The sequence below is a fragment of the Protopterus annectens genome, chromosome 13.part0 (assembly GCF_019279795.1).
Source record: "Protopterus annectens isolate FY-2018-M chromosome 13.part0, PAN1.0, whole genome shotgun sequence".
In the NCBI taxonomy this organism is placed as follows: domain Eukaryota; kingdom Metazoa; phylum Chordata; order Ceratodontiformes; family Protopteridae; genus Protopterus; species Protopterus annectens.
The window spans coordinates 222,106,801-222,118,819 of NC_056747.1; the positions used below are offsets into that span (position 1 = coordinate 222,106,801).

Below are 12,019 nucleotides of genomic sequence, written 5' to 3' on the forward strand. Positions count from 1 at the left end.
CTTGGTAAGTCATTTGAATCTATGTGTTTAAATAATGAACTGCCATGACTCAACAGACCTCTAATCAGAACTTGTCCACCTATGTTATGCAAAGTTACTATTGTGGAGACCAATATGTTGCAAACCATGTGCTGTACATTTTCCTACCTGTGATATTGTGCCTGCAGGAACTGAAATTCCTCCTTGATCCGGTCACAGGTCTCCAACACTGTAAATTTAAATGCTTGTCCAGGCTGCATAGTTGTCTAAACAGAAAAGAACAGATTATTGCTTTTGCACAGTTTTCCTTATAAAACCCTCACTTGTCATAATTTATCTAATTTTTACTAGTGAGTAGTGATGTGATTTTCAAACATAAAGACTTGGACTATACTGGCAGACAGAAATTGACTCTCTACAATTATTATTATTATTTTTTTTCCCAGTGCCACTGTCTTCCACCAGCAGTGTCCTAGAAATATTTTTATCATTTATTTATTTATTATTATTGCTGTTTACAGAAATCTGGTAATGACACAGAAACAAACAGAGAAAAAGAGACAGATAATGAGAGAGACAGGGAGGGGGAAGAGTGAGACAGCCATGACAGTGATGGAGGGAAGAAAAAGAGAGAGATTCAAAGGATAAGTTTACTTCACAAGAACATCCAAAAATCACAAGCAGCGTAATTCTAGTTTTAGCTAGCAATCAATTCCTCATACCCAGCTGATGACTAAAAAACAGACACTAGTTTTCATCTTTATTTCATTTATATAGCATGCGCTTCCAAGTCTGACTGTTATGAATGGCAAAATTACCAAGTGCTTTTCCCTGAGCAGGAAAAATTGTTGAACACCCTTGTGTAGACTAACAAATCGCCTGATACTTGTCATGGGTATGAAACAAGTATCATGTGGTACCCTTATTATGATGAAATCCCTGTTATTTTTAGCAATAAACAGTGTCAATTGGTTTATCATATATAAGCAACACTTATTATCTAACACCATTTATGAGGCATGTATAGGAGCCACCCTACAAAGCACAGCAATTAAAAGAAAATTTCACAAATGTAATGTAAGTCATGACAATCTTTTTATGTACCTCTGTATGTTAATGCAAAATAGGTTTGTAGTACCACATTGAGTTTTGCTCATTTGTTTATTCATAATTTTAAAAAATATATATTATTAATTTTATCTATTGCCATGCAGACTTGTGGCACAAGGTATCATCCCTGGGCTTGAGCATCACATTTTGTCTCAGTAATAAATTCTTGTATAGAAATGAATAAACTGAACATGTTGGGTAAAATAAGAAGCATTTCTATACTCATTGAACTGATGTTTTATTTATGTATTTATTTATTTATTTATTTATGCTTTGTTAATTAGGTTAGCTCCTCTAGGTTAATGGCTTCTTTTCAGGGGACATCCATGGTGGTACTTTATACTACTAGGGGAAATTTGCTCAGGGCATCAAGGAACTTCCCCTACTCTTTTCAATAGGTGTCATGGGATCTTTTACATCCACCTGAGCTACCAGAAACCCAAGAAGATGTTGTCTTAGTGTGATGTCTAATCTGAAAGATGACATACTAGGGAGTGCAGCACGTCCCTTATGCTGCAATGTAGTGCCAACAACAAACTCACAGCCTTCTGCACCAAATGCAAATGTGCTACTAGCTGTGCCACAGACATTTTATGCCATTTGTTCAACACATAATTCTAATGTTCCCAGTATACAGTCAATGGGGACTACTACAGGTCTTTGAGTGTAAACAGCTTACAGCACACTTAGTTATAGCCACTTGCTTGAAAAAGTGAGTGCTTGAACTCCCACTAACCCAATTTCCCATTTCTTTATAACCCTCCCAACACCCAACCCTATAAGCTCTACAGCTCTACCAGAACGCTAACTCTAACCCTAAAACTTCCACCTAATTCCCAAACCAAGTCATCACTCCTTATCCTAAAACTCTATTCACCCTTCCTAACCCCAAAGTCCCCAGCCACTCCCTAAACCTAAAGCTTCAACTACCTGTTTCTAAAGCTAAATTCCCCAAATGCTCCCTAACGCAAAAACTCCACACCTGTTCCCTAAACCTAAACTCCCTGCTCCCTAACCCTAAAATCTCCTTCCTATTCCCTAACCCTAAGATCCCCTTTTGCTCCCTTCACATAGTTATTGCACTTACCTTTCTCGGACTCAGATATGTACAGGTAAGCTGTGGCAGCTGCTTGTCTGAATACATATTTAAGTTCAAGCACAAGCAGCAGCCTAAACAAGCTAAAATGCAGACAAGCACCTGGCTTTGTGTCAGTGCTTTTCAAACACTTGAGACTTGAGTCCTTGTAGTAGAACCAACTGAAAGAGTAGGCTTGTTTTGCCTGAAATCTGATTTTCTGTATAGACTACAAAACTTTTTTTTTTGAGGTGCAAACATGCAGTTTCTTGTATTTGAGAAGGATGAACAAGGTGCAGAAATGAAATGTTTACTTGTGTTATAAATATAGGATATAGAGTCAAAACTGACAAAGTATGAACCTGGGTCCACAAAACTTGATAATGGCCCGTCACAGTTTCAATATTTTACATCCATTTTTACCATGGATTCCTTGTGATCCAGTTTTATTGAATAGGGAACAATACAGTATATGCTGAAAAACATGATTATTTTGCAAGGCATGTAAAATCTCCATTTGGAGCAAGTCTGCATACTAAAACCATGGCCAACTTGATCTTGTAATATATCATGAAAACACTGAAGTATATTCAAAAAGAGATGTATCATCCCTGTCGTCCTCTAATTTTCGAAACTATTTTTTCTTATTTATCAGGTTATTTTTCTTTTCTTTCTTTTTTTTGCGCAAAAGTATTTACTTCAATATCTAGTTTAATGAGTTTATTTGTGTGGTACTAATAAAGCATATGTATCATTGCATATAGTTTTGTCATGCTTTGTTATCAAGGTTGTGATATTTTATATGAACTTCTGTAATAATAATAATATGATATATATAAATGAGAGCATTTAAATGTATTTGCAGAATTGGATAAAAGCAGTGTGATTGAGATAAAAAAACTTCAACCTGCCTACGGTTTATTGTGAGAAGTGTTCTTCACAGGTTAAAAGAGAGAAAAATGTAGCAAACATCATAACAGGTATCACTACAGATTATATAGTTAAGACTACAAGTGGTAAAAATATATTGCATTTAGTTTTCTTTAAAAGGACTGAAGATTTGGACATAAAGGTAAAGGAAAATGCAATGATATGGTTTAGAATTTCTGGAAGAAGGCGTAGGCTGGATAAAAGGTTTAGTTTTGACACTAATCTGGCTATGGTGAGTTACAGAATATCCTGAAAAACAACATAAGGGATTGGGAGAAAATGAAGGATGCAGACAGCTTGCAAATGTTCATTATGGTGACTATAGGGACTCTCAAAAGAAGGAACAAAATGGAATAAAAGAAGATAAGTCTTGGGAAATAGGGAAGTTAAAAAGAAAAGATGTGCATATAGGGTACTGCATACGAGTGCTGAAGGTGAAACTGTGGTGCTGGTCAGTTTTATAATGGTCATGTATATTGGAACACACACTTGGAACAAATCATACATTAATTGACAGTGTTCACTTTCATGACAATATTGTGCACATCCCCAGAAGCAACAGACTTTCAAATGATTATAATTGTTAGGGTGAACGAGCCATTCTAAACATTGTTTTCAATGTAGAATACAACAACCAGAAACCAGGACCAGTCAACGGAATTTATTCTCTCTCCAGCGCTTCGGCACAAGCCTTCAAGGAGTACACAAAAACTATAAAAAGACATATATATATATATATATATATATATATATATATATATATGTGTGTATATATATGCACCTACACATCAATTATACAATTAAAAACAATCAATTAGATCAAAACTTTCCAATTACATTCAAGATTCAATCCCAAAGGGGACATAGTATTAAACTTTAAAATATACAGACTCTCTTTATACATTAGTTTCCTTTTATATACTTCATCTAAACAAAATCCTACAGGTAATATTTCAAGAATGCTAGCCTTTAAATCATGTACATTGGAATTATGACATTCTAAAACATGTTTGACCATAGGTCTTTCAGTCTTATTGTTTATTATATTCCTAATATGTTCCTGTAGCCTACATTTAAACTTTCTTTTTATTTCTCCAATGTATACAAGGCAATATGAGCACTGTAGGGCATACATAACCTCTTGTGTTTCACAATTAAATATTTCTGATGGAGAAAACCTGTGTCCATTAATAAAATCAAATATTCTGACCATATATATACAAACATTGCAATGTCCACATGAATAAGTACCTAAGGGTATATCAACAATAGTAATAGGATCAACTGGAAAAATAAAATTATTATGTACTAAGATGTCCCTAAGGTTTCTACCTTTCTTGTATGAAACACCTATACAAGGGCACAAAATATTGGCTAGTTCATTGTATTTGAATAAATAATGCCAATAATATTTTACTGTATCAATAAGTATAGAACTAAATAAACCATAAGTAGTAATAAAATATATTTTTCTCTTTTTATCTGTCCTATTTTCATACATATCAACATGATTTTGAACATGATTCTGGGGTCTATATTTAGTACTGCCTCCCTCTATAACCCTATTGATAGCAGTAGATACATTATCCGGATGGTATCCCCTAGAAATAAACATATGATATAGTCTATCAATTTCTCTATTAAAATCCACCTCATTATTGCATAGTCTTCTAATTCTAAGGTATTCCCCATAAGGAAGGGAAGAAATAGTATGGGCTACTACCAAATAAATACCGACTTCCATCTTCAAATTTCCTATGAACTGATGTAATCAATTCATCATTATTAATAGTAAGTGCAATATCTAAGAAAGTTACAGCCCTAGCAACTTGCAAACCATTAAAGCAAAAACCAAACCTATTCTGATGTAACCCGCTAACAAATTTATTAACTTCTTCACAACCTCCTTGACATATAAAAATGAGGTCATCAATAAATCTGTAATAATACGTTACATGATTATTGAAAAATTCAGAGTGATACAAATACTCCAATTCATATAAACCCATAGCAAGGTTCGCATACATGGGGGCAAAAGGAGCCCCTATGGCTGTACCTTGACATTGATGGAAGATGACATCATTACTGTGAAATAATTATTTTCAAGACAAAAAAGAAGCAGTTCCATTATATAATTCCCCCTGGGGTTATCACCAATAAAATAATGAACTGCTTCTAGACCATGATCAGGCTTAATATTGGTGTACAGGCTACTGATATGAATAGTAGTTCAGAGGATAGCTTTTTTTTCAAGTAATTCTGATATCATGAATGATTTAATAGATGGAGATGACTTTAATGGTTATAGTTTAAAATTCAGTATTCTGAAATTCAGGATTGTAAGCTTTCAGTATAATGTGATTTAGTCAAATGAGTTTCAGTATTTTGAAAATTAGGTGTTGTGGTCTCAGTCAAATGAAATTCAGTATTTTGAGATTCAGTCATGTGAAGTGGACCCATCTTCAACATAAATCACCAGTCCTTCCCAAAAGGCAAATCAGGACTCTCATTATCTCATAAAGTCAGGCTGTGCAGTACCTGTGAGGAATTAAACACTATAAACTGTGAAGTTAACACTCCCATACAGCTTTTCTTTCTCACATATCATCCATTTTATCAAAGTCTCTTTGAATTTAAAAGGGTAGAATTTTGAAGTAAGGCATCATTCGTATGAGATGATAAACCAAGGCCTTTTTAATTTCTTCAAATTTTTTCTATTTCTAATACCATGACAGGAATAGACCCCAGTCCTAAGTTAAAGTATTTTTAAATTTCATGAAATTAGTATTGTTTCAGTCTTTGATGTCAGCCAGAAGTGCTCTTCGCAGCACACGCAATGTACCCAGTAATGACTCCTTCTGCAATTTGTACAGAGTTACATGTATCGGTAACATATCTAGTACGATTGTAGATTATTTTTTATAAGACCAAATGCTCCTGCTACTGTTGGAACTGCTTGTGTATCTTTCTTTCACATTGCTTTCATTTCTGCCTGCAAATTCTGATATTTTATGACTTTGTGTCTCTTTGTACGCAGGACACTGTAGTCACTAGGTGTAGCGATTTCAATTATCAATGCTACCTTTGTGTTTGTTTCATGGACCACTATGTCTGGTTTTCTCGCATCTATCTTTTGAAATATTGGCAAAGGGGGTGATCCCATGTGATGTGGACTTCATCATTTTCTATGATGCTTTGTGGCTTATGTTTCCAGTGTTTTTCAGCTACTTTTCCCTGTGCAACAGTCTTGCCACATTGTTAATGCCTTTCAGTACACAGTCTTTCTACCATTAGTGTGTCATAACCAGCAACAAGGTGTGCAATTGTTTCCAATTCTGTTGTACAAAACCTACATTTGTCTGTTTCTCCCACATGTTCAATGGACTTTGTAAACCAAAGTGTACATAGCCTACTATCTTGCACCACCAATATTAACCTTTCATCTTTTGGTTTGAATTCGCCTCTCCTTAACCATTCCTGTGTTTGATCCTGATCAACATAAGGTTGTTCCAAGAGTTTTCTAAACTTGCAACTATATTTATGCATTTTCCACATTTCTTGCCTTCTCATCTGATCCTTCACCTTATATTCTTTCTTTTGTTTTGTAGCACATTCAGTTGCTGCCTGATTTTTATCTGCTTCTGGTTTGATTTCCATTCCGCTTCACCCCAATATGCTTCTGCTAGACTAAGAAGGGAAGTCATCTTAGATTTATTCTCCTCATGTTTGAAAACTTTCACTATGTTTGGATCTTGTGAGGTCATCAGATATGTATACAGTCCCACGATTCCAGATCTATACATGAAATCAATTTCAAGGAGGCCCATACTTCCTTCAGAGTGGGGGAATATATAATCTTGGTATGCACTGATTTTTATAAATAATTTGATGAGCATAAAGCATCATTCTTGTTTTCCTGTCTAATCTATCCAACAACTTTTGTAGCCAGTCAATCACTCCAAAACTGTAAGTTAGGACAGGAAGAGCAAATTGCTTTATAGCTTGAACTTTATTCCTAGATGTCAATGCTGTTTCCAGGATTAATTTAAGCCTTCTAAGATATTCCTTACTGAGTTTTATTCGCATTTGTTCATGTCTTATTGGTGATCCTTCATCAATTCCCAAATATTTATGCACTCCATCTTGCTCAAGTTCTTTTATATCACAATCTTGTCCCAAACTGATGGGGTTTTTTTGGTGCTGCAGCTTTCCTGCTTTAAAGGTTGCTTTTACACATTTATCAATACCAAATGACATTCTTATATCATCTGAAAAGTTTTGACTACTTGCAGTTGTGCTCTCAGTTCTTCATCTAATGAGCTATACAGTTTTAAATCATCGACAAAGAAAAGATGACAAGTCTTTATACTTTGTTGCTTTCTGGGAGTCAAATTACAGCCATGACCTAATATATTAAACAGACAGCTTAATGGGTTAAGGGCAAGGCAAAAGAGCAGTGGTAATAAAGAGTCACTCTGGAATATCCTCCTTTGGATTTTTATCACTAGAATAATAATATTTCCAGTACTTGCGTATTACCGCAACCACATTTCTCAGTAGTCACAACCACGCTTTCTCGCCAGCACCTTGTTTGTATTATTTATTCCTTCCATGCTCTACAGTGTACGCAACCTAGCAGAGGAATAATCATGCAAACAAAATCCCTCTTAGCATAAGATTACTGTGTAAAATCATGAAATGAATAGCCATATGACGTATTACCATAACCACGTTAATTATAATATTGAGTCATTCTTTTTCTACATACTGTACGTTCCCTGACCAAAATTAAAATGCACACAGCATAGTAATCAAGGCTGTATTTCCCTATATGTTGTTTGCAAGGAGAACTGTACCTATATTCTCTCTTTCCCTGATTACATCTAGCTAGCTGGGGTTATGGGGCGTAGTGCCAGCACCACCTCTTTTCATGTGCCGTTAATCGAAATCTCAGTCTGGAGAGGATCAATCTGAGGTATGCATGCTTCAGAGTAAGCATTTAATTTTAAGACACAAGTACCTTTGTATTATTTCCAACAACTACTTTCAGTTATCAGCTGCATCACCAACTGCATATTTTAGTTTCACTAATCTTTTAATAGTGCAAAACCTATGCAAATTACTACTGTGATTTTACTAAGTTAATTTAAGTTAATTTACGTCGGGAAAATACAGTATCCAGGAAGACAAATTTTTCCGTTAATCCTGTTCCTGTTTCAGATCCAATGTCATACAAAACTAATTAGGAGTTTACACACACCCTTTTACTTGAAGATGAACTCATTTTGCGATCACGTTATGAATTATTGCAGGTTAAAAATGTGGTTGCAATAATACATAAGTACCATTTGTGTCCTTTATCATGGCTTAACTGCAAAGTGGTTTGCCACTGTTTCATGGTCACTGTGATGTAGTTTATCAGTGTAGGATGTATTTTATACATTTTTAAGCACTCTTTTATCCAAGAATGTGGGATAGTGTCAAATGCTTTTTTGTAATCTATCCGTGCCACTCTTAGATTCTTCTCCTTTGTACAGTTCTCCAGTATGAAACACATACTTCACAAAACCAGTGTGCCATGCAATCACAGCCTTTAAGGCAAAATAACATACCCAACATACTAGTAATAGGTGACTCTATAGTCAGGCACACTGACGTCCCACTCACTAGGCTGAATAAGGAGAAGGTTACTGTTAGCTGCCTGTCGGGTGCCAGGATCCGCCACATAACAGAAGCACTCAGGTCACTCCAGAACAAGTACAAATATGACTCTGTCAATGTCCATGTTGGTGTGAATGACCTGAGCCATACCTCCCTGGACTACATGAAGAGAGACATGGAAGAGCTCTCTGATCATGTAGCCCAGGCCGGTATGACCCTGACCCTGAGTAGCATCCTGCCCTCACCAAGAATGATACCACGGTATAAAGAAAAAATTCTCGATTTCAACAATTGGCTAAGTTTCTGGTGTCATTCAAAGGGGATCCAGTGTCTGTCCACCTGGGATGACACGCTCGACAAGCCATGCTGCTTCACTAGAGATGGCTTGTACTTGTCACCCTTAGGCTTTCAAATACTGACCAAGGCTCTTGCCACCCCCATAGTGCCTTTTTTAGGCAAGGCTCAAAAGACAAACCCACCGCCGTAAATAGCACAAGTAACAAAAAAACTGAGGGTAATGCTATTCAATGCCAGAAGTCTAAACCTCAAAATGCATGCACTCGAGGCACTCCTCAGTATGGAGAAAATCTATATATGTGCAGTAACAGAAACCTGGTTTAAGGCTCCAGAGAGCACCCCAGCACTACCAGGCTACAACTCATACCATACATTTCAGCCACAGAACCCAAACCGAAATACAAAAGGTGGGGGCGTATCCATATTCATCAAGGATACCCACACCTCCAGATTAGTGGCACAGCACGATGCTTCAGAGATTATCCACATGCAACTAACAATGGGCAAAACTGCAACTCAAATTGTAGCTTGCTACAGATCATCCACCATGTCCCAGGACCCGCATTCCGTGTTTCTGGAAACACTGGGAAACATAAAGGTCCTACCAAACACCCTAATATTGGGTGATTTCAATTACCCAAACATTAACTGGGAGAACTACTCAAGTACTAACTCCCTTGCCCAATTATTCCTAGAATTTATAAACTCAAACACCCTGGTTCAACTGGTCAACACTCCCACCAGAGGTGACAACATATTGGACCTGGTCATCACCAACATGGGTGACCGGTGTTCCACAATTGAGGTCAACCCCTCGCTGGTTAGATCTGACCATAAACAAATCACTTTGGATATCCATATTCCACCCCGACCCCTGGACAAGAAAACCACCATGAAAAATGTTTTAAAAGCAAACTTCATGTTACTTAAGACCAAGGTGGAAAGTTTCAAAGCCCCCATGCTGAAGGATAACACTGTCCAAGCTGCAAAATCCTTTACTAATGCATTCTATGGGCAGCTGCAAGAATGCATGGATCGTGCAATTCCAAACAAAACCAAGACTCACTCCTCCAAGAAAAGGAAATCAGTTTGGTGGACTCCTGCCATAAACAAGCTATACAATAGAAGGAGGAAACTAGTCCAGAAAAGAGTAAAATCCCAAGAAGGGAAGACATCCCTGATCAGTATCAGCAAGAAACTACGATCCCTCATAAAATCATCCAAGGCAAACTTTGAAAGAAAAATTGCCAAGGACTCCAAAGATAACCACAAGGCATTCTTTAGCTATGTCAAGAATCTAAGTGGCAATGCTCAGATCTGCTCGGAGTTAGTGCAGAATGGCACAAAATACACTGAACCGACCAATATCACCAACATCCTGGCAGACAGGCTCAGCGCAAACTTCACCCCCCCCCTCTCACCTCCAAAAAGGGCCCATAACCATACCAGAAGAATGTAGAGTCCCTGAAATTACAGACACTCGGGTTAAAACAGCCCTCTCCAAAGCCAAAAACACAGCATCAATGGGACTGGACGGTGTCCCAGGCTGCGTCCTACACGAGCTCAAAGACGAACTAACCCCTCACCTAAACACATTATTCAAACTCAGCCTCTCCACAGGCTACATACCATTGAGTGGCACACAGCAACGGTTATTCCACTCCACAAAAGTGGAGCCACAACAGACCCTGGGAACTATTGCCTTATAAGCCTGACTAGCTTGGTCTGCAAGGCTATAGAACGCATCATCATGTAACTCATTAACAGAGACATTGGGAACCTCCAAACACTGGACCCTACCCAGTTTGGCTTTGTTAAGGGCAGATCATGCCTCCTAAACCAGTTACCAAGGCTAAAGATGAGGGAAAGGTGGTACACACAGCTTACCTAGACCTCGCTAAGGCCTTTGACACCATTCCCCATTCTGGTATTATAGACAAGCTCACCAGCCTGAATATAAACCCCTATGTCACAAGATAGGTTGCCAACTGGCTCACGGACAGAACCCACATGGTGAGAGTTATGGGAGCTAGGTCCGACTCTAAACTGGTTACAAGTGGCGTTTCCCAGGACTCAGTCCTAGGACCCCTCCTGTTCGGCATGCACTTCTCAGAGGTACAGGCAAGCACAGGAGGACTATGGCTGACCAAGTTCACAGATGACTGCAAACTATGGGCTATAATTGACTCTCTGGCTGACACAGACATCCTTCAAAAGGGTCTCACTGAGACAGATACCTGGTGTCAAAATCATGGCCTCAAGCTAAATGCCAAAAAGTGCATAGTCATCCCCTTTGAAAAAAACAAAGTACCCACAAACTACCACATAGGTGGTAATCCCCTAAATACAGAAGATGTAATAAGGGATCTGGGGACCCAAGTAGATAGTAATCTCACCTTTGATAATCACATTGCCAAAGTGGTTAGAAAATCCTTCTATGTGGCCCACCTAATCACAAAAGGGTTCGCATCCAGATCAAAAGAGGTCATTGTGTCCCTCTACTCATCACTCATCAGACCCATCATAGAGTACAATGCCCCATTTGGGATGTACCTTACAAGACACCTGCAACAGCTGGAAAGACCACAGAAGTACCTCACCAAGAGGATCACTGGCCTCAAACAGATGCCCTATGCAGCTCGACTGAAGAAACTCCAGTTGTACTCGGTTGCATACCGCCTACTCAGAGGTGATCTCTGCCTGACATACAAGGCCATGTCCAACCCAGAATTGATGGACATGCTCCACCTAAAGAAAACCTTATCCCCTCGAGCCACACGCTCTTGGGATCTAAACCTCACCACAACAATAAATAGGACATGCTGGAGGGATAGATTCCTGTCCCAGAGACTTCCCATGCTTTGGAACAAGATCCCAATCTACATTAGGCAGAGCTCCTCGCTAACACTCTTCAAAAGAAACCTTGACGAGTGGATGGGAAACAGAAAGTTTACCTCGGGGATCACT

At 38.0% G+C, this 12,019-nt stretch overlaps 1 protein-coding gene across 3 annotated transcripts in view; it reads right to left on the reverse strand.

Moving 5' to 3' along the window:
- Window positions 1-12,019, reverse strand: part of LOC122787177 (transducin-like enhancer protein 4) — a 728,148-nt gene that overhangs the window by 613,046 nt on the left and 103,083 nt on the right. For all 3 annotated transcript variants that reach the window (XM_044053755.1, XM_044053754.1, XM_044053756.1), the window contains exon 2: window positions 148-245. In XM_044053755.1, coding sequence (XP_043909690.1) covers window positions 148-239 — 92 coding nt within the window. In that variant the 5' untranslated portion in view covers window positions 240-245. The remainder of the gene's footprint in view (window positions 1-147; window positions 246-12,019) is intronic.